This window comes from Lynx rufus, unplaced genomic scaffold (assembly GCF_022079265.1).
Source record: "Lynx rufus isolate CCGP_SWC_20201006 ecotype Redwood Valley unplaced genomic scaffold, mLynRuf1.p SCAF_36, whole genome shotgun sequence".
Lineage (NCBI taxonomy): Eukaryota > Metazoa > Chordata > Mammalia > Carnivora > Felidae > Lynx > Lynx rufus.
The window spans coordinates 2,227,594-2,247,487 of NW_025814852.1; the positions used below are offsets into that span (position 1 = coordinate 2,227,594).

The 19,894-nt window shown below is 60.4% G+C and overlaps 4 protein-coding genes and 5 non-coding genes across 11 annotated transcripts; 7 read left to right on the plus strand and 2 right to left on the minus strand.

The window, feature by feature from the left end:
• Positions 1-1,463: 1,463 nt before the first annotated feature.
• On the minus strand, positions 1,464-8,547 carry MED22 (mediator complex subunit 22). Its single transcript, XM_047093872.1, has 4 exons — positions 7,655-8,547; positions 7,084-7,259; positions 5,528-5,608; positions 1,464-4,766 (listed from the first exon to the last, which is right to left on the minus strand). Exons 1-4 carry the CDS (start codon positions 7,998-8,000, stop codon positions 4,548-4,550), a joined length of 822 nt encoding a protein of 273 aa, XP_046949828.1. The 5' UTR covers positions 8,001-8,547; the 3' UTR covers positions 1,464-4,547.
• On the plus strand, positions 7,925-11,597 carry RPL7A (ribosomal protein L7a). The gene is made up of 8 exons (XM_047093874.1): positions 7,925-7,943; positions 8,546-8,666; positions 9,139-9,288; positions 9,774-9,914; positions 10,125-10,204; positions 10,504-10,634; positions 11,165-11,234; positions 11,423-11,597. Exons 1-8 carry the CDS (start codon positions 7,941-7,943, stop codon positions 11,525-11,527), a joined length of 801 nt encoding a protein of 266 aa, XP_046949830.1. The 5' UTR covers positions 7,925-7,940; the 3' UTR covers positions 11,528-11,597.
• On the plus strand, positions 8,329-8,402 carry LOC124522465 (small nucleolar RNA SNORD24). Its single transcript, XR_006964781.1, has one exon. It is a non-coding gene; the product is annotated as a small nucleolar RNA SNORD24 (small nucleolar RNA).
• Positions 8,982-9,056, plus strand: LOC124522464 (small nucleolar RNA SNORD24). Its single transcript, XR_006964780.1, has one exon. It is a non-coding gene; the product is annotated as a small nucleolar RNA SNORD24 (small nucleolar RNA).
• On the plus strand, positions 9,966-10,040 carry LOC124522462 (small nucleolar RNA SNORD36). Its single transcript, XR_006964778.1, has one exon. It is a non-coding gene; the product is annotated as a small nucleolar RNA SNORD36 (small nucleolar RNA).
• Positions 10,365-10,436, plus strand: LOC124522458 (small nucleolar RNA SNORD36). Its single transcript, XR_006964773.1, has one exon. It is a non-coding gene; the product is annotated as a small nucleolar RNA SNORD36 (small nucleolar RNA).
• On the plus strand, positions 11,006-11,072 carry LOC124522463 (small nucleolar RNA SNORD36). Its single transcript, XR_006964779.1, has one exon. It is a non-coding gene; the product is annotated as a small nucleolar RNA SNORD36 (small nucleolar RNA).
• A 222-nt stretch (positions 11,598-11,819) lies between the features above and the next one.
• On the minus strand, positions 11,820-15,485 carry LOC124522427 (surfeit locus protein 1). 3 transcript variants are annotated; one of them, XM_047093870.1, is made up of 9 exons: positions 15,294-15,485; positions 15,151-15,202; positions 14,186-14,319; positions 13,791-13,873; positions 13,108-13,299; positions 12,761-12,797; positions 12,510-12,672; positions 12,101-12,182; positions 11,820-12,000 (listed from the first exon to the last, which is right to left on the minus strand). In XM_047093870.1, exons 1-9 carry the CDS (start codon positions 15,468-15,470, stop codon positions 11,931-11,933), a joined length of 990 nt encoding a protein of 329 aa, XP_046949826.1. In that variant the 5' UTR covers positions 15,471-15,485; the 3' UTR covers positions 11,820-11,930. The 3 variants fall into 3 exon arrangements, with proteins under 3 accessions (XP_046949826.1, XP_046949825.1, XP_046949827.1); XM_047093869.1 differs by having other exon boundaries at positions 12,761-12,833; XM_047093871.1 differs by lacking the exons at positions 14,186-14,319; positions 15,151-15,202; positions 15,294-15,485 and having other exon boundaries at positions 12,761-12,833; positions 13,750-14,022.
• Positions 15,464-19,544, plus strand: SURF2 (surfeit 2). Its single transcript, XM_047093875.1, has 6 exons — positions 15,464-15,546; positions 15,632-15,786; positions 16,479-16,582; positions 18,504-18,692; positions 18,874-19,040; positions 19,441-19,544. Exons 1-6 carry the CDS (start codon positions 15,469-15,471, stop codon positions 19,519-19,521), a joined length of 774 nt encoding a protein of 257 aa, XP_046949831.1. The 5' UTR covers positions 15,464-15,468; the 3' UTR covers positions 19,522-19,544.
• Positions 19,545-19,894: the final 350 nt, after the last annotated feature.

Consider the following 19,894-nt stretch of genomic DNA (forward strand, 5'->3'; position numbering starts at 1 on the left):
ATTGTTCACATGGGCCTGATGCTGGCATTGGGCCATGGAGAGTTGCTTTTCCTAGAGAGACGAGCTGACAGGGGTGAGGGGTGAGGTGGCGTGAGGTCTGCGGCTGATGTTCGCGTGGTTTTTATGGATGAGAGAGCAAGCAGAGGTGCAGGAAGTGAATCCAGAAAAGCACCCAGGTGGGTGTTCTTTATGCGACCTTTATAACTTTGCCAGGGGTTCGAATGTTCTTGGAATAAAATGCCTGGGACACAGGCAGGAAGGACTGAGGACTGACCAGGCTTGAGTGACACGGAGGCCACGGGGGACCTTAATACCCGTAGCTCGGCCGGGGTCGTGCAGACGAAGCCGGCCTGAAGCAGACTTGAGAGACACCTGGAAACAAAGAGCCCATTTCTCCAGTGAGGTCTGCTGCCGGGGGCGTGGGCTAGAGAGGAGGAGGTGGGGAGCTGCCTTGCTCCCGGTGGGGGGAGGGGGGGGAGAAACCACTTCGCTTTCCATTTCCAATGGGGACGGTGGCCTCAGCCCAGGAGAACAACACACTGATGGTGCAGAGAGCCTGTTGCTCAGGTGTTACGACACTGAAGACGGTCGAAACCCCCGTTAAGTTTGGTCCGCTCCGTCCAGCCTTTTCCCCACACGTGCTTCCATTGGTTGTAGTCCTTTTTTCTTGGTCAGTGTCAAATACAAGTTATTTCTGCAACGAGGGTATTTCAGGAAGAGATCATCACCTGTCTCCTCGATGCGGAGCCTTCCCCAGGCCACCCCCAGAAAACCAGGGCCAGAGCCAGGACTGGGCCCCAGCTCCCACCTGTGGGCCACCCCTGCTTGGCCGTGGGGGTCTCTGGGCCCCAACACCATTGGGCTTGTGTCCTTCCCTGTCCCTGAGACTGGACTGTGTGCCGCCACCTCCTCCGTAGACCAACTGCTGTCTCCCTCGTGAGGAGGCACGCTGGCGACAGGGCGTGGGCTCGAAACCCCCTTTCTCCGGGGGGGGCCCGGCACCCAGGCACTGGGCCTAGCATTCCGTCTGGGTTGAGCCCCAATTTCTGCTGCTTCCCTTCCCGGCTCGGTGGCGGCGGACACAACGCTTCAACCCCTTCCAAGCCCGTGGCCGTTCCTCCCTGTAGTGCAGGTAACTGCCACACCAACGCCAGGTCCAGTGAGGACTAGATGGGACCGAAGTACAGGCAGCTGGACCTCGGAACGTGCAACGATGCCAGTTTTTCTTTAGTCGCCAAGCATTAAGGACTTTCCAGCTCCCAGGCAGTTCTAGGCAACGGGAATGCAGCCATTAGCCCCAAACTGACCAAGTCCCTGCTTGCCCAAAGCCCCTACGGGTGGAAGGCTTACCTGGAGCCCCAGGCTGTCCAGGCAGAGCCCAGCAGCTGTTCTCCCCACAGCCAGTGGGAAACCGGGGGTGATCCCAGACTGGTCCCGGACCACCAAGAAGGAGCCAACCAACGCAAGATGGCAGTGCTGTTTTATTCAACTGTCCTGTTACAAAACCCACCGGAATGTGTGTGGCAGAGTGAGGAAGGTCCCTTGCTCTCAGCACCCCTCTCCCCACCACAACCCTGCGGGGACGGTCAGCTACCAGGGGCCCTCAGGACAAAGCAGCAGGTGCATCTCTGCACAGGAGACCGGAGGGTGGAGCGTGGACTTGGCCAGTACTGTCCACTGAGTGCCACCCTGTGGCTTGTACATAGCAGGACGCCCTCCTGCCCCACTATTGGCCTGGACACACTGTCTAGGAAACGTCTGCCCAGCAGGCCAGGTGGGCAGTGAACAGAGGTGGCATCTCCGAGGGACGGGCTACCTTGGAAACGGTTGAGGGCAGTATCTTCCCCAACACTCTGGGGGGTGCTGGCCCTGGGCCAAAGGTCCCAAGGAGGCCACACCAGACTTAAGAACCTAGGGTCGCGGGGAGGGGAACCCTGGGAGGCTCAGGCGTGCTCTGTGGGGCCGGGGCCAGTGGCATGGGAGTGGGCAGGGGCTGCAGCCTGCAGGGGGCCAGCGCTGGGCTCCGGGGACGCCAGCACAGGGGCTGAGAGGCCATCAGCAGAGTCTGTGTCGAGGTCCAGCCTCCAGTAAGCTTCGCACAGAGGCAGGTCATTAGCTTCGCAAAGACTTGAGCTTTTCCACCACCAGAAACCCAGGGAGAGACAGGAGCAGGCAGAGATGGATGGAAGCCGGGGCGGGGCAGGGAGCGAGATAGAAGCAGAGTTAAGAAAACAGACCACACCCCAAATCTGCCTTTCCCCTCCTGTGTGCGGGCCCCTCTTCAGGCAAGCCTGGCTCAGGGTGGGTACGTGCGGCCGCACCTGCTTCGGGGTCCTCCGGAGCATCCGGAAGGGAGGCCTTCCAGGAGCAGCCACCCGTGTGACCTCGGCAAGTCCCTCCCAGCTGACCGCCACAAGGCTGAGCGGCCTGCGCTGCCATGTCCCTCCCGGCGTGGCTGCCCTCCTTTTGCAGACCCCGGAAAGCAGCGCCCAGAGCTTGCTGTGGTCTCTCCACACTCACTACACTTCGCAAGGACGCAAAAGCAGAGACCTGGTCTTTTTGGGATCTCCGCTCAGCAGGGATGGCCGGATGAGGTGATGAGAACCAGAGACCCCGGCGCTCCATTCTTTACCACTGTACCCTGTGGTCTCCAACAGGCGCCTAAGCCCCCTGAGCTCAGTCTCCCTGCCTCTAACACGGGGGTCTGCGGTGGCGGCAGCCTCCCTGGGCACGGGCAGATACGGGTGAGGATGTGGGTGAGCAGCACGGCTCGCTAGGGTTGTCAAAGGGGCGACTACCCCACACCCGTCTAACTGGCTTGCTCCTTCCTCCGGCCCCGCCCCCACTCCCTCCCCTGCTCCTCCTGCCCTCAGCAGTCTGGGCACAGAGCAGCAGCCCAAGGAGAGTGCAGGGTGATAGGTAGAGAAAGAGCAAGCTGTGAACAGGAAGCAGGCGAGCACGGCCACGGGCATGCAGGGCACGGCAACCCGGCTTGGGAGCTCTAGGGGACTCGACCCCGTGTAGAGGCCCCGCCTTCTACAGGTGTTTACAGCCGAGAGGAACTCAGCCTCCTGCGGCTCCGAGGATGGCAAGGAACCCCCTGGGTGAACCAGAGACTGACGGGGCAGGACATGGGAAGCCTGCCACTCAGGCCCCTGGGTTCCCTGCAGTCTTGTCAAGTGACTTTGGGCAGGTCCCTCATGGCCACCCCCGGCCCCGGCCCCCAACCTCAACAGGCAGGGCTGAACTGCTGTCCTGTAACCACTTAGTCCACACGCCCGGCCCTCGGGAACATCAGGAAACACACACACAGGGACGTGAAGGGATCATGCGATATCCAGTGGGGCTGGGAGCCATGTCCCAGCGTGGTCTGAGACTCCCCTACCCCTGTGGACCTACTCAGGACCCCTCTCTGAAGGGTGTTTAAGAGGTGCTTGCCACGTATCTGTTGAGCCAATAGATATCAGGGACCAGAGGTGGCCCCAGAACCCTCTGGAAAAGTCTAGAACCATTCCAGCTAAAGAGAGACACTATGCCTTCTCATAGACACCAAGATGGCCAAGACAGTGGGGACTGGCATTGAGTACAGGGCAGGGAAACCAAGGCCCAGACCGCAGACAGTGCTGGCCCTGGGCCTCTGTGGCCCCAGCATGGCCTCCGTGGGACAGGAAGGAGCATCTGAAAGCCAGCACAGGAAGAACAAACCCCACAGGTTTGTGTGGGCAAGGGCATGGGGGGCACAGACTCTGTCTGAACAGAGACTTGATTTTTCCGGCCAAGGGGCACAGAGGAGCGAGGCCTCCCAGTTTCCAGCCTCCGTTTTCCTCCATGTGAATCACACAGGGACTCTGATTTCTCAGGGCCCCTCGAGCTCAGAAGACTCAGGGTTTGGAATTCTAAGTTGTGCACGCAGGCTGGGGTGACAGGTCCTGCCCGCTGCCGTATCCCTGTGGCCCAGCATGGGCCTAGCATGTAGCAGGGCTCCGGTCTGTGAACCAGGCCGAGCTGAACAGGAACTCGGTGGGGTCGTACCCCTGGCCCGGCCTTCAAGGCCATCCTCTGTTCGAGTTTTTTCCTCCTTCGCACCCCTCTGTGGACCCTGACGCGTGCTGTGAGGTTTCGGTGACGCCCCCGTGGAACTGCATCCCTAGGCAGGCACTAGCGTCCTGCACGTTCTGGGCGTGAACCTGGGCTGCCAGAAACTCACCCGGCTCTGGCTGGAATGTTTAAATACTGGCTAACAAGCTAAGAGAACCACACAGGCCCAGAGTGAGGCAGCCAGCAGCCCCCCAGGAATGCTGGCTCCTGCTTGCCCTTCTCGGGCTGGGCCCACCCAACCCCTGAAGTTCTGTGATTTTCATCCTGCTGCCCAGGGCCTGGCAGTCAATATAAATTGTCTGTCCACCAGTGGCTCTGACCACGAGCTCTGCTCTCAAACCCGGGCACGGGGCTGTGCCGCCAAGACCAGGAAGGGCTCGGAAAGACGGGGCCTTCGGGGCTGCCGGCCGGGCGCGGGCCCACAGGTGTGCTCTGCGCAGGGTCCGGCCCTATCTGTACCTGGACGAGTAATACTCCTCCTCCAGCTCGTACAGGTCGATGGAGATCTCATCCCGCAGGGCGATGAGCTTCCGGTCACACTCTTCCTGCAGGGCTCGCAGCTGCTGGTTGCGCTGGTCGATGGCCTCGTTCACCGATGGGAAGTCATTGAGGATGAGAAACTGCTTGAGGTCGGACACCAGTTTCATCAGGGACTCGCCGGCTCGGACCTGCGGCCACCAGGAGCAGGGCAGGGGTGGTGAGGAGGCCACGGCGGCCCTGCCTCCGTTTCTTCCTCTATAAAGTGGGACTAGGGCGTGGACCTTCCCAGGGTCATTGTGGGAAGGGAGAGAACTAGAGAGGAGTCCCGGGAGGGCACGGTCCCTGGCTCCCGTGCTGACTGCAGAAGAGGCTTCCCCGGGGCTTCCCAGCCCCACGGGGCCGCCAGCTTCCTCTCCAGGCGGTGCTCCACTCCCATCACATGGGTTCCTTGAGCCCACCCCCACTTCATAGAGCCTCAAACCCCAGATAAGACCGCCGCCCTGCCTGATGCCTGCCCCGCGCTTCCTTGGGGCAGCGTGCAGGCCAGCTGGGTGCGACTCCTCAGGGCTCTCCCCACATATTACATTCTCACCGGTGGGCACACACTGACGGGAACGTTTGGTCGATGTGCTCGTTCTGTGGCACCGGAAGGGATTAAAACGCACACCTCGTTTCGCTCAGCAACTTACTTCTCCCCCAGTGAATCTCGAGGAGCTTTCTCGTCAGCCAAGGAGGGCCGACCCCTCTCTAAGCACCGCACGGCGCTCGACGTGATGGACGTGGCCCACCACCTGCCGCCCCTCCCACGACTGCCACAGACAGCCCTCCTCTCGAGAGGAGTCTCCTGAGGATCGGTTTGCTCTTCCTCCCCCCGCCCCCGACCGGAAAGCCCCCGTGGGGACCGCGAGGCTCCTGGAGCCCGGGCTGTGCCCTCCACCTAGTGACTCACGATGTTGGCAGCTCGCACGTGCATCTCGTAATTGTCCTGCTCGCCCTGAGTGGCCCTCGACACTTGAGTCTCGTCCTCGATCTGGAGGACAAACAAGAAAGCCCAGAATCGGCAGGTGCCCCAGCCCACAGGTGACTGGCCGGCTGCACACACCCACAGCGGCTGCCTCCTGCCTGTCGTCCGCTGTACCTTCTCCGCCGGGCACTGCTGACCTGACCTTGGGCGACGTTCAGCCGCACCCCCTCTTGTCATCTTCTAAGGAGCTAACGGGCACCTTCATTGGGACAGGTGGATGCCTGTGTATGTTGACTGCCTCGCCATGTGCAGGGAGGCCTTGGGCAAGTCTTTTTTGGGGTGTGGAGCCTTGTTCTGTGTGAAATGGGGTCACTAGCTGAGGTGCTCGGTGAACCAACTGCCAAACAAGTGAAGGCACAACGTGGTTCTCTTAAGTGACCATTTACGGAGCATTTCCAGGGTGCCGGGCACCACGTTAAGCACGTGACCACCGTTAACTTACGACGTTCTCACCGAAGCCCCGACTGCCATCCCTGGTTTACAGGAGGGCAAAGCCGAGGCAGGGCAGACCCGAGAGTGCACTCAAGGTGTCTCCGACGGTAAATAGAGGCGCCAGGAGTGCTGCTGGCCTGTCACTGCTCCAACCCGTCCATCTGGACGCGGCTTTCACAGGGGGTCTTGCCAGGCACGGGCAGGGGTCAGGGCACTCTGAAGTGAGGAGCTGGACACCCTGGGTGCAAATCCTGGCTCTGCCAGTTATTAGCAGAACGACCTTGGCAAATCACTGAGTCTCCCGAGCCTCAGTTTCCTTCTCTAAGAATAGAAACAACAGTACTGCCCCGTGGAGAGTTTCTGTGAAGGTTAAACGGAAGGAGACCCAGACAGCCCTGGGAATACAGCGACACACGGTGAACAAACACTAAACACAGGCCAGCCAGCTTCATCGTCTTCAGAAAGCCTTCGAAGGGTGGCAGCAGTCTCAAAGATCCAACCCCACCCAGACACTGGCCACGCTACCGTCCTGGAGGAGTCTCCCCAACTTTTCTCACTGACCTCACTCACTCGCAACAGCTACCACATCTGGTCCCCCATCAGGCCCCACAGCAACCATTTTATAAAGTCATCCAATCGCCAGAGGGCTTTAGGTTGCGGGAGAAACTGAGGCACTGAGAAGGCTCATTCCCGCCCAGACCCACACTGCTCGTAAGTGGCGCTGGACGTTCAACCCTGGCGATCTGACTAGACTCCTCTCCAGCTTCATCTGTTGACCTGCTTGTCATTGCTGACCCCTCCCCCCCCACCCCCACCGTACAGTCCTCCCAAATGTTTTTCCCATGTGGACATAGGCCGGGCCTGTGTGTTCACTGCTGTATCCTCACCACCGGGCACAGAGCACCTGCTCCGTGTTCAGTGGGTGCTGCTGAAAGCAGAAATCACTCCCCCCCACCCCATGACCCTTGACCAGAGCAGGTCAGCTACTCAGCTCACCACCATCCCTAGACCCTGCTCCTTCCCTTGGTCTCAGACCCCGGGGCGCCCACCTTGGCAGTCTTGATGATCTCGGTGAAGTTGTCCATGATGGACTTGATGTCATCCTTGAGCCGCTTGTTGTAAGACTGCAACAGTGTCTCCTTGCTCTGCGGCAGGGCTCTCTGCTGGGCCATGGCGGGGGCCTCAGGCAGTGCAGGGACAGAGATCTGGGGCCACCGGTCGCCACCTGGGAGCCAGAGTCCGGGTGAGCGGAGCCAGCCTCAGCCGCCCACATCCCAGCAGAACTGGGATCTCGGGAGAGGCCCTCTCCGTTAAGCACACCTGTCCCACCATCCGCACACGGGCACACTGCGGGGACTCGTGTCCCGACCGCTCAGGGGCGAGGCCCGAGCCTTCCCCGGCCCCTCCGCCGGAGCGTCCCTCCGACTCTACCGCCACCGCCGCGCCCAAGGCTCCCTCGCTCGGGGTGGGGGTCTGGGGGTAGTCCCGGACCACCTCTGTCTCCGCGCCAGGAGCCTTGCGCCTGCGCGCCGCCGACCGACGGAACTCACGGCCTCGGAGCCGCTTAGTGGGGAGGGTCACCCCCGAGTAAAGACGGCGACCCCGCTCCGCCGCCCCCACCTGGTCCGCAGAGCCCGGCGCGACGGGCACTCGGTCGGGGTGGAGACGAGCGTGCGTCCCTCCCAGTAAGACCCGGCTCCCTGCCGCCGTCTCCACTCCGCTCCCGTACAGCTCCGACTCGCCGCGGTCGGCGCGGTAGGCACCGCCCCCGGGAGGAAGCGCGCGAGAGCGGTCCTGTGGCTTTAAATCCGAAATCCCGCGCAGGCGTCAATTCTCGCGATCTCCGAGGTCGCCTACATATTACCCACAATTCTCTTTTTCTTTCTCTCTTCTCCAGCCTTCCAAGATGGTGAGCTATCTGGCGGTTTTCGGTGTTGAGCTGGGTCCGGCTTCTATCCACTGCCATCCTCTTCGGGGCGTGGCCGTGCGGGGATCCCTCCACGGCGTAGCGCTAGGGGAGCCCCGCGGGGCCTGGCGGGGTGGCACTGGGCCGGGTAGAATCCCGGCGGCTGGGTCGGGGAGTGGAGAGAGGAGGGCCCCGGCGCGGAGCGCAGCGCCGCAATGCGGGCTCGGAGCGACGGGGCCGAACTCCTGGGGGCTCCCCCGGCTCCTCTCTCGGCCTTGGGCGAGAGGTTCCGAGTCCACCGCTGCTGTTTGCGGAGGCTGCCGTGTGCCGGGCCCCTAGAGACGGGGCACGTAGTTCTGGGACGCGGCGGGCGCGGCAGCCCGGGTGGTGCAGGTGATGTGAAGACTATTTGCCGTCTGAGTGATGGTGAGGACGCTCCTAACCACCAAGATCGCTGATGCACACGGGCCGTCGCCGCGCTCGCCTCTGGGCTGCCTTGGCCGGGGCTTGGGGGGTCAGGCTCTGCTCGTAGGCGGGGATCGGCGCGCCTCCAGAGCAGCGCGTGCGGGAGCGCGGGGTTTATCTGGGTGTCGCTTCTCGCCTAGCCGAAAGGGAAGAAGGCCAAGGGGAAGAAGGTGGCCCCGGCCCCTGCTGTTGTGAAGAAGCAGGAGGCCAAGAAGGTGGTCAACCCCCTGTTTGAGAAAAGGCCCAAGAACTTTGGCATCGGTGAGTGAGGAGAGGGGAGCACGGCAGCGGAAAAGCGGAAGTGTGCTGAGCGGAGCGAGGGTCGTGTTCTGCCCCGTTGATAGGTTTCAGCGGGTGTGGGGTCCCCCCCTGGTTGGGATGTGGGTACGCCGGCACCGGGTGCGTGGCCTCGTTGTCCCTCCCCCCGAGTGTGTGTCAGCTCCGCTAGGATTCGGCTTGGCCGCCAGGAAAGCAGCGCTCACAGGCACGTTGACCGCTGCACTGATGGGCGGACCGCTGGGCTGCTTGTTGGATGGGGGAGCGTTGCCAGTCCCCCTGTGATCATAGGTGTTTGTGTGCAGATGATGTAAGAGAATATTTGCTATCCGAGAATTGGTGATGACGCTTTAAACCACCAAGATCGCTGATGCACCTACACCCTCCCAAGTGGCGCTAAGCACGAATTTGACCGGGAGTTTGAGCCTCACTTACATCGTTGCCCTTAACTTCTCAGGACAGGACATCCAGCCCAAAAGGGACCTCACGCGCTTTGTCAAGTGGCCCCGCTACATCCGACTGCAGCGGCAAAGGGCTATTCTCTATAAACGTCTCAAAGTGCCTCCTGCGATTAACCAGTTCACCCAGGCCTTGGACCGCCAAACAGGTGAGTTTGTGTAAACCAGCACGGAGACGTTTCCTGGGCAGTTAGGACTGGATCTGAGGTCTTTAAGGAGTTCTGGGTACTTGCAGGAAACTGGCTTACTAAAATCTAGGTTATCTTGTCTGGTTTCCAGATCGCGAGGGTGGCATAGCTGAAGTGATCTCGTGCATAGTCTGAGATTTTTTTTTTTTTTTAAGTTAATTTCTGTTGAGAGCACACACTTGGTGGCACAAGCAGGGGAGGGGCAGAGAGAAGGAGATACGGAATCCCAAGCAGGCTCCACACCATCAGCACAGGGCCCTGTTAAGGCCTTGAACTCACAAACTTGGAGATCAGGATCAGGAGTCTGACACTTGACTGGGCCACCCACGTGCCCCGTGGTCTGAGATTTGCGCTACGATAGTATTCCGGACAGTGACTTAAAGGATCATGTAGATAGCAAAGATCAGAGCTTGAAACGTGAGGCTAAACTGACGTCATTCTTGCAGCCACTCAGCTGCTCAAGCTGGCCCACAAATACAGGCCGGAGACCAAGCAAGAGAAGAAGCAGAGATTGCTGGCCCGGGCTGAGAAGAAGGCTGCTGGCAAAGGGGATGTCCCCACTAAGAGGCCCCCTGTCCTTCGAGCTGGTGAGTGGGCCCCTCCTTAAAGGGGGTGAGTGGTGGGGTGGGGCAGGCTGTTGGCAGTGATGTATGAATTTCTTCACCTGGAAACACCGTGGAGAGCAGAATCCGAGCTTTTTAACCCTGAGCCACAGCTGGGTGCGTACCATAGCAGAGCTGCTTTTGTGACCTGGGCAGTCCCTGTGAACTGCTCATGCAAACTGTTTGTGCCTCCAGGGGTTAACACTGTCACCACCTTGGTGGAAAACAAGAAGGCGCAGCTGGTGGTGATCGCACACGATGTGGATCCTATCGAGGTGTGTCAGATTGGTTGGTAAACGCCGTTAAAGTCAGATTGGGCCCTCATGTCAGTACTGGGAAGACTGGAAGTAAGCCAGCGTTTGGCTCGAGGCCCAAGTAGGCATGTGACTGCTTTCCGTTGAAAACAGTACTGATGAGGGATCCCACCGATAGCCATTGCAATGATGTGGATTTCTCACTGAATTCAACCTTGAAGTGCAAAACATGAGCTTTTTAACCCTGAGCAGTTGCTAAGTTAGCTTCTAAATTACTGCTTTTGGCCAATATACGTTCTAAAGCTAATACGGTTTTCCAGCTGGTTGTCTTCCTGCCTGCCCTGTGTCGTAAGATGGGGGTTCCCTACTGCATCATCAAGGGGAAGGCCAGGCTGGGGCGACTGGTCCACAGGAAGACCTGCACCACTGTCGCCTTCACACAGGTTAACTCGTAAGTATGCAAGGGGCCCCCGAACTCCCAGGTGTCAGTAGAGGTCAGGCAGTCCTCTCCCCCAGTACGTTTCATTCACTTCTCGGGATTTTACCTTAAAGACCAAATGTTCTGGGGCGCCTGGGTGGCTCAGTCGGTTAAGCATCCGACTTCGGCTCAGGTCATGATCTCGCGGTCCGTGAGTTCGAGCCCCGCATCAGGCTCTGTGCTGACAGCTCAGAGCCTGGAGCCTGCTTCACATTCTGTGTCTCCCTCTCTCTCTGACCCTCCCCCATTCATGCTGTCTCTCCCTGTCTCAAAAATAAATAAACGTTAAAAAAAAAAAAAAAGACCAAATGTTCTACCTTCAAGCAACACGTTCATCTGAATCTTTGCCGATGATGGTTACGAATTTCTTCACCTGAATAAGCCGTGTGGTCATGTTGTGTCTGAGGCAAAGGCCTTGTGTTTGGGGCTACAGAAAGGAAGTTATTCCTGTTTTCTGGAAAGGTAACATGCTGGTGACCCCCTTGTCCCTCCCGCCTTTTCAGGGAAGACAAAGGAGCTCTGGCTAAGCTGGTGGAAGCTGTCAGAACCAATTACAACGACAGATACGATGAGGTAAGCAGCAGCAGGACACAAAACGTTTGGGGTAAGTCAGGCCTGTCTCCGGGGGACTGGCCAGCTCCTCCAGAGCAGTCCTACTGGGCAAAGGACTTGGAGGGCCAAGGAGAAGACAGCGCGACCTAGCATGGCTCTGAGAGCCTGACAGCGACAGCCCATGCCAACTGCCTCTCCTGTCATTGCAGATCCGCCGCCACTGGGGAGGCAACGTCCTGGGTCCAAAGTCGGTGGCTCGCATCGCCAAGCTGGAAAAGGCAAAGGCTAAAGAACTGGCCACCAAACTGGGCTGAGTGGGCACAGGTGACTTTTCTGTATATAAAAGTAAATAAAAGGCTCTTTCTCAGCCCGGGCCCATTGGCATTTGGGGTGGACTGCAATTTTTTGTCGTCTTACACACGTTTGGGGTGGTGGTAAGGTCCTTATTTGTTGTAGGGTAGAGTTAAACCTGCTGTCTAGGTTGTACATTGATCATCTGGAAAAAGCAGCCTTAAGACTGACTGTTGGGTCACCTACCAGGCCCAAGCCTAGACTTTACGATCATCCAGTTATAAGTGGCCCAGGTAGAATGACGGATACGGTACAGAGCGTAGCACAGAGATTTATTTATGCCAATAGTTGCTGATCCCACATGAAAACATCTCCAGAAATCAACCATTTCCTGACAATTTAGGGGAAGGGCTACATCTGCTAGTCTCACACACCAGAAGTCCGACGTAGGAATTTCTTAAACCACAGGTATGATGTAGCTGCACAGAGTCCATACCTTGGGTCAACGTCAAAAAGATGAACAGTCAGGGTTCTGAAGGGGGGGGGGGGGGACTAGAGATCCGGACTCGCCACGGGACATCGTATCGGGGACTCACCAGGTGATGATGTATTGCATGTGCTCGTTCCTCAGAGTGACTCGGGTTTGCCCTCCAATGGGTCCCCCGGGGACGGTGCTCTCTGCAGAGATAACGGACTCAATCCACAATAGCTATGCCGCCAGCTTCTCAGCACCAGTTTCTCCCTACAGCGGCTTGGCCAGCTGTTTCCTTGGAACCTTGCAGAGCTTTTTAGATTTTTGCGCGGCCAAAAGTTCAGTACATACCTTTCACCTGTAACCAACCCTGGGTTGCCTCTTTCCAGACAGATGTTCCCCTTTCTCCCAACGGATACTACTACGTAACTAACAGGAAATAACTAGAAAATTTCCAGGGCTAAAAGGAAGGTAGAACGGGGTATTTATAAAAAAGCTACTCGATCTTCTAGGATGGGCTGATCACAACGTACTGAAGTCAGCATCAATGAAAATGGGGTCTGCGCCTGTGAGCCTGGACATGGCCTCCAGGTCCCGGTAATGCCAGTGATTTCTTTCTGGATTGTTCTCAGGGACAAAGGGCTTCCTGGTTTCTGTCAGCCTCACCATCCCAACTAGGTCCACTTCTCCCTCGATCTAGAAAGGAAAATGTGAGATCCTTCCTTAAGGCCTGTGGTTTCTATAGAGCCCTGCTCACAAAAAAAGGAGGGTTCTTGCCCCTTACCTGGCCTTTCTGCCGTGTATCCGGATTCACTTTCTTCCTGGGGACAAACCCTCTATTTACCAGAATGGTGATTCTGAAGTAACAAAGTATGCTCTCAGGCGGAGAAGGATTTTTGGACAAAGGTTAACGCTGGTAGTCTCCGGGAGAACAAGGAGCAGGTGTGCCCTGGGAAGGCCTGCCTGTGTCCTGACTGGCAGAACACCAACTCTGAAGACCGATATCCAGGGCCCCTGGCTATCCATCCCCGCATCCATCTCCGCTTCCTCCCTTGGGCCTCCTCCTGCAACATCCAAGCAGTGAATGACCCTCTCCCACAACCCGAGTTCTGGCCTGTCTGTCCTACTCACCCCAGCTCTGTGCAGTGGAAGGGGGTGATGACGTAGGCCCCGCTCTCTGGCGAGGAAGAGAGGCGGCCGGCCTCCCGGGCCTCCCGGGCCGGGTCCACCATCGTCCGAGGCATCATGTACAGCTCCTTGGAGTGGTCAAAGTGCCCCCTGACCTTCACTGGCCTGTACTCCAGGTTCTTCAGTTCCATTGGGCTACACAGCAGTGGGGAGAAGTGAGGCCCAACAAGATTGGGCGGGAAGTCAAAGCCTGTGAGGCCTGCGCGTCACAAATAGGGCACACGCTGGCTCCCTTAAACTAGCTCTTGTCCCTCCAGGACGGTGGGTCAAAATGAGGGGTAGAGACGATACGATCACTTAGGATGCTTTTTCAAGATTCTGCTCTCCTGTCAAGACAACATGAGGGCACACCACCCCCACCCACCAGGTAAGAATTGCTGCTCCAGGGAGCCCATCAGCACCGTGCCCCCACAGGTACGACGGGCCTGGAGAAAAAAGGTGAAACCCCAAGTCACAGATCTCTTTCTAAATACATCATGCCACTCCCCAACGGTGGTCAGGAAGCTCATCAAGGACAACTCATCTCGAGGGCTCCCGTCTGAGGGTCAGGAGAGCAAGCGGAAGCAGCCAGGCCCCGCTGCCGACCTTGAGGGAGACCGGTCCCAGGCGGGCAGCCACACACTCACTCTGCTGGCAGAGGGATGGGCTCAGCCAGAACTCTAGACTCGAGCTCTGCTATGAGCTTCAGCTTCCACTTTCGACGCTGGACCTGTGGAAACAGCACACCCAGGCAGATGGCAACAAGGGCAAAAGCTCAGAGCCACCATGGGCGCCTGCGTAGCTCGGTCGGTTAACCATCTGACTTCGGCTCAGGTCATGCTCTCATGTTTCATGGGACTGAGCCCCGTGTCCAACTCTGCTGACACCTCAAAGCCTGGAGCCTGCTTCGAATTCTGTGTTTCCCTCCCTCTCTACCCCTCCCTGCGTGCTCGCTCGCTCTCGCTCTCTCTCTCGAAAATAAACAAACATTAAAAAAAAAAAAAAAAAAGCTAGAGCCATCAGTGCCAAAGCCAGTACTTACCTGCCAGGTCCCCAGGCCAAAGGCAGTCGCAGGAATGAGAAGCAGGAACCACTGGAGAAAGGAGTCATCCTCCGCTTTGGTGGCAGATGCTTCAGCTGCAGAACTACCACACCTGCTTGGGCTCCAGGCCAACCCTAGGAAGGTTTCCAACCCTGGCGTGGGGTCAGAAGCCCCCGGCAAATAGACCTGGAGCAGCCTATTCCTCAAGGAGACACGAGCACTACTGCCCCAGAGTGAACAGACCAGCCTGTGGCCACCGGGCACGCTCCCTGGATGTTCACCGACTGCATAAGCAAGACCTAGGGCTTAGTCCTGCCTTTGCCACCAACCCCGACCCTGGGTACTTCGTGTAACCATCTCCCGCCTTTTACACAAGAACAGTCTGCCGCGTACTCCGTCGCATTAAGATGCACCCGCTATGCAGAGGGGGAAGCGCGACCAACTCGGGAAAGGGGCTCCCAAGAGCACTCCCAACAGCTTCTCTTGTTCACTGCTCGTGAACTTAAAGACGGAACCACATACAGGGAAAGTGTAATTCAGCGGTCAGAGTGTGAGCCTCAGCAAATGAGGGCACCTCGGGCGTCGCGGACGGTAAAAAAGCAGGCCTGGAGCAAGGGTTCTACAGCGCCCTTCCTTCTTACGCAGCACGCTACCCTGCCGGACGTGCACGCGCAACCCGCACGCCGTGGCTGTGCTGTCGTCTAGGGCCCCGGCCACCCGGTTTCAATCTTGGGACGGCCCCTCCTCAGCCCGCTGAGGCGCTGGGAAGTGACGGACCGTCCCCGGCCGGGCGTGACTCGGGAGTACGAGAGGGGCCGGCCCGCGGGCCACCTCGGCTGAGAGGCACGCCCGCGTTCGGGCGCAGTTCGAAGCTCCTCTCAGTGCCTGCGGCCGCCCCCCCCCCCTCCTTACAAAGCTGGGCGTCTTTTCCCAGGGGCCCAGGTCACACCCGGACGAGTCCTCACCTGGGCGCAGGGGGACCGCAAGGACGCTCCTCCGGACGGCGCGCGCCGGGGCCTACGGAGACCGAGGGGCTGGCTGAGCCGGCCCAGGCCGGGTCCGGGTCCCCCAGCCCGCCCGACACGTGCCCGCCCCGCGCCCCGCTCACCGGCGCCGGCCGCGCAGCGCGAAGCCCCAGCCACCGCACCGCCGCCGCCGCCATCTCCCCGCCCCGCCGGCGCTTCCGGGCCGAGAGGCGTCTGCTTCCGGGGCGCCGCCGAGCCCCGCCCCCGGCCCACGTGGTGCGAGCGGCGCCGGCTTCCAGCTCCGAGGGCGGCCGAGCCATGAGCGAGCCGCCGGCCGAAGTGCTCGCCTTCCTCCGCGAACACCCGAGTCTGCGGCTGGAGCCCGGCGCCGCTAAGGTCCGCGGGGCCAGAGGAGGAGGTGCGGACCTGCTCGGGCGGCCCCCGCACACCCTGACCCTCTCGCCCGCCCTCCGCCCCGCAGGTGAAATGCGCTCTCACCGGCCACGAGTTGCCCTGCCGTCTGCCCGAGCTCCAGGTCTACACCCGCGGCAAGAAGTACCGGCGGCTGGTCAGCGCCTCTCCGGCCTTCGATTACGCGGAGTTCGAGCCGCACATCGTGCCCAGCACCAAGAACCCGTACGTGGGAGGGGGCGCAGGCCGGGTACTGCGGGAGGGGCCCCGAGTGGGGCCAGGTCCCAGCGCTGAGTCTGGCCGCTGCCGCGAGGTGGATTCGGAACCCCGGCCCCTCCCCGCTGGCTGCGCGCTCCTCGAGGGCTTGGCGCCGTCCTTCGTAGGTAGATGTTAGGAGACTGGACATCCGGGTTGCAGGCTAGAGCTCCCCGGTGAGCCCCCTCTCCGCGGTGCGTGTTTGCTTTTTGTAAAGCTGAGGCTTGTCACCTAAGGCTCTGAATGCGGTGAGTTCCACGTATTTAAGGAGAACTTTGGTGTAGCTGAACGTGTACGGTTGACAGCACTAGTTGAAGGGAGGGGGCCGGGGGATGGGGAGGGGGCCGGGGGATGCTCCCGTTCATCTAGGACTTTGCCAAGCCAGGTCTTCACTTGCATTCCCCTTGTGCGGGAGCGGATGCTGATGACCAGGTGTGTTCAGGTAAACACCGAGAGGTCACGGTCCGTCCGGGTCACTGGTTCTCCACCCCAGTTGCGGAGTGGAATTGTTTTCCAGCCTTTAAGAATCTTGATGCCCAGTCTGCCTCGGAGACTTCCTTGCCAGACTCCGGGAATGATTCCAAGATGCAGCCGTGGTTGGAGAGCCACTGGTCCAGACCCTTGTGAACATCCCTGCCAGCCCACGTTTGCCTGTCCCCTAGGCACCAGCTGTTCTGCAGACTCACCCTGCGGCACATCAACAAGGTCCCCGAGCATGTGCTGAGGCACACCCAGGGCCAGCGGTACCAGAGAGCTCTGCGTGAATGTAAGTAGCCGTGGGCGGACGCAGCCTGCCTCAGTTTACAAGTATTTCGGGTGCATGCCTGCTCTTCTCCAGGACCAGTGCCCTCGAAGGCAGAAGTGGTGTCTCAGTCAGCTTTTGGCAGTAGCTGGTGGTGCACCCGGCCCAGCCCAGGGGAGGGGTGGCGGCGGAGACTGCGATGAAGCAGGCAGTGGGCTCCGATGTAACCGTGAGTGCTGTGGCGGTCTTGTGCCGAGGGCCGCCAGGAGGCCTGCCTAATGCGGAAGCCCTGGGGAGGCGGGGTTTCTGGGCTGAGACTTTAGGGACATAGCGAGTAGAGGCAAGAGTGCTCCCGTTAGAGGAAGGATTCCGGCAAGGTTAGAGGCAGAAAAACACTTGGTTGTGGGAGGTCCTGAAGGACGGCCACTGTGACACCATGCAAGATGGGGTCAGGGTCAGCAAGGTAGGTGGGACAAGACCACAGGGGGTCTTGGAGGCCACAGAGGACTGAAGCAGGGACTGGCAGTCACTGTGTGCGTCAGGGTCACTGTGGCTCTTGAGGGCGGGGGTGGGGGGTGGGAAGGAGTGGAGCAGGGGACCCTTGGCGGCTGTGCAGCCAGCTGAAGGTGACGGTGGCCGGGGCTACAGGTGCTGGCAGGGAGGATGTGGACAGATTGCAGCTGTTCTGTGGGTAGAATCAGTAGGTGAGGGAGAGGAGGAAGTCAGCTGTGACTCCCGGATTCCTGGCTCGAGAACTGGGGTGCTTACGAGAGTGGCATCTGAGTCACAGGCTTTGTGAGGAAATGAAGCATTCTCTTCAACGTGTGTCAGGGAAGGTGGCTGTTGAAGACACGCGCCGGTGCTCAGATGATGCACACCACTGACACTGAGTGGCGTTTGCGTCCACAGAGCCACAGAAGAGGGGACACGAAGAGCCCCAGGAGGGGGAGAAGCAGGCGGGGTGGTGTCGGGACGGAGGTGTCGAGGAGGAAATGGTAGACGCTTCTCAGATGCTCCCGAAGGGAAGGTGGGGACAGAGCCGGCGGGAGCCCCACGGGGAAGAGAGGGCCAGGTGGGGCAGAGCCAGTGGGTCTGGGTATGGAGAGAGAGGCAAGATGAGGGAGAGAACTCTGAAGGCTGTGTTTCCCCAAGAAGAAATGAGGCCCAGTCTTCGCCCACGGGCAAAAGCGAAGGACCCGTGGAGGGTCCCACGTTGGCACAGAGCCTGGGGGCTGCTGGGTGTGGGTGGGAAGAAAGGGACTGGGTTTTCCCCAGTCAGAGAGTCATCCTGATGCTGGAGCGTGTGGCTCACGGGACCAGCGGCCGAGAGGAGCCAGAGCCCGGCAGCCGGGGACTCTGGCCGGGGGTTCTGAGAGGGGACTCCAGGTGTGGGGTCCGCTGGCCCCGAGGCCGTGTGGGGCCACAGAGCGAGTGGCAGAGATGAGGCAGGAGAGAAGAGCCTGGCGGTGGGGGACATCAGAGGCCAGGGCCCGGTCCCCTCCCCTTCCTCCCTGAGACAGGAGAGCGCCGCCCACAGAGGGCCACCTTCAACAGCCAGGCCCCTTGGTGCCACCCCGCTGCTCATCGGGGCTTGGTCTGTGTCCGCCACGCCGGGCGTCCGGCCTCCCCAAGGCCTCTGTACACAAGACGGTGTGGAGGCCTCGTCGCGGCCCCCCCCCTGCTCCGGGCAGGGTCAGCAGCGGCCAAGCTTCCGCTCTCGCCCAGGCTGGGGCCCGGCACAGCTCTGCGTCTGCTCACGCCTCGCCCGCGCCCCCACTGGCCTCCCCTCCTCTCCTCTCCTGGTAGGAGCTGAGCCAGGGCACCTCCCGCCACCACATTTTACCCAGCAGACGGGGTGGGGGGGGGGGGGGTTGGGGGCCCGGTGGAGCTGGTCTCTGCTCCGGAGGACAGGGGGGCAGACACGGCGTGCCGGCCTGTCTCCCAGATGAAAGGTGTCAGAAGCAGGGCGTGGAGTACGTGGCCGCCTGCCTCCTGCACAGGAGGAGGAGGAGGGAGGACCAGGTGGATGGCGCCGGGCCGCCTCGCAGGGGAGAAGCCTTCTGGGAACCTTCGTCCGGTGAGGACGGCGCAGCTACAAGTGACAGTGATGACAGCATGACAGACCTGTACCCGCGTGAGTGGGACCGGCCCCCCCGCCCCCGGACGTCCAGTGTGTCCTGAGCCTGCAGCCAGCAGGCTCCAGCCTCCTTCCCTCCCACGTCGTGTGCTCGGGCCCTCGGTCCCGGCTGCGCCCCCTCAGCCCCGCGCAGACGGTGACCCGGACCTAAAACTGCCCATCCCTCCGTCCCTCTCAGCCGAGGTGTTCACCAGAAAGGACCCGGGAGGGACTGAACACGGGGACGGCACTGAGGACTTTCTGACCGAGGGGGAGGACGAGAGGCCAAGGGGCCTGACAGAAACGGGCCCTGGGGGCGGAGAAGAGACGCGAGGGGACCAGGAGCCGGTCCTCAAGCGCCGGAAGGTGAGTGGCAGCTTCCCCTGCCGACGGTTCTCCGTTTCCTTACAAAACCTGTTTAAAGAACCTTTCTATGGCAGATAAAATGCCAAGCTAACATTTCGGGAGTAAACTAGAAGCCGAGGCTGCTTTGGCCTGATGGGGCTGCCGCACGGACGCTGGGCTCTGCAGCCCGTCCGAGGGGATTCCGGGGCGCACGCCGCAGGGGCCCCACGGGAGGGCCTCGTTAGGCCGGGCCAAGGTTCCGTCACCCTCGGGTCTACAGGAGATCGAGAGCTCGCTGGGGGCGGGGGGGGGGGGGTGGCATTTCAGGGAAGCCACGGGTGGACAGCTGGCCTGACTCGGGGGCGCCCCTCCGAGAGGACGGGGATGGCTCACTAACCGGAGCTCCGTGTTCGTGTTCCAGAGGCAGTTGGGCTCAGCGAAGAAGTTCAGACGTCACCACCGTAAACCCAAGAGCTTCAGCTCTTTTAAACAGTCAGGTTAATAAACGGCTGCCGGAGGAAAGCACATGCGGAAAGCCTTTCCGGAGTCCTTCAGGTCCTCGAGCCCGGGTCCTCTTCAAGCCACCTGCTGTGCGCCCTCTCAGCCGATGGGGTGGGTGTCTCCGGGTCCCCTCCATCCGCTCACATTTGCTGCCCCCGGGGCTGGGGCTGGGAGTCTGTGCCACTGGCATCAGGGCCACCTTACCCATCCCCAGGAAGCAGCCCCCAGGGACCCCGAGGGAAGCATTCTCTCCGGACGTGGCTTCTCAGCGGGCCTTGGCGAAGCCTAGAGGGTTCGGCTGGCTCGCTGGGCATCCGAGGAGAGGCCTGGTCAGGCCCCACCCCAGCTGGACAACACCAGAGGATCACGCCGCA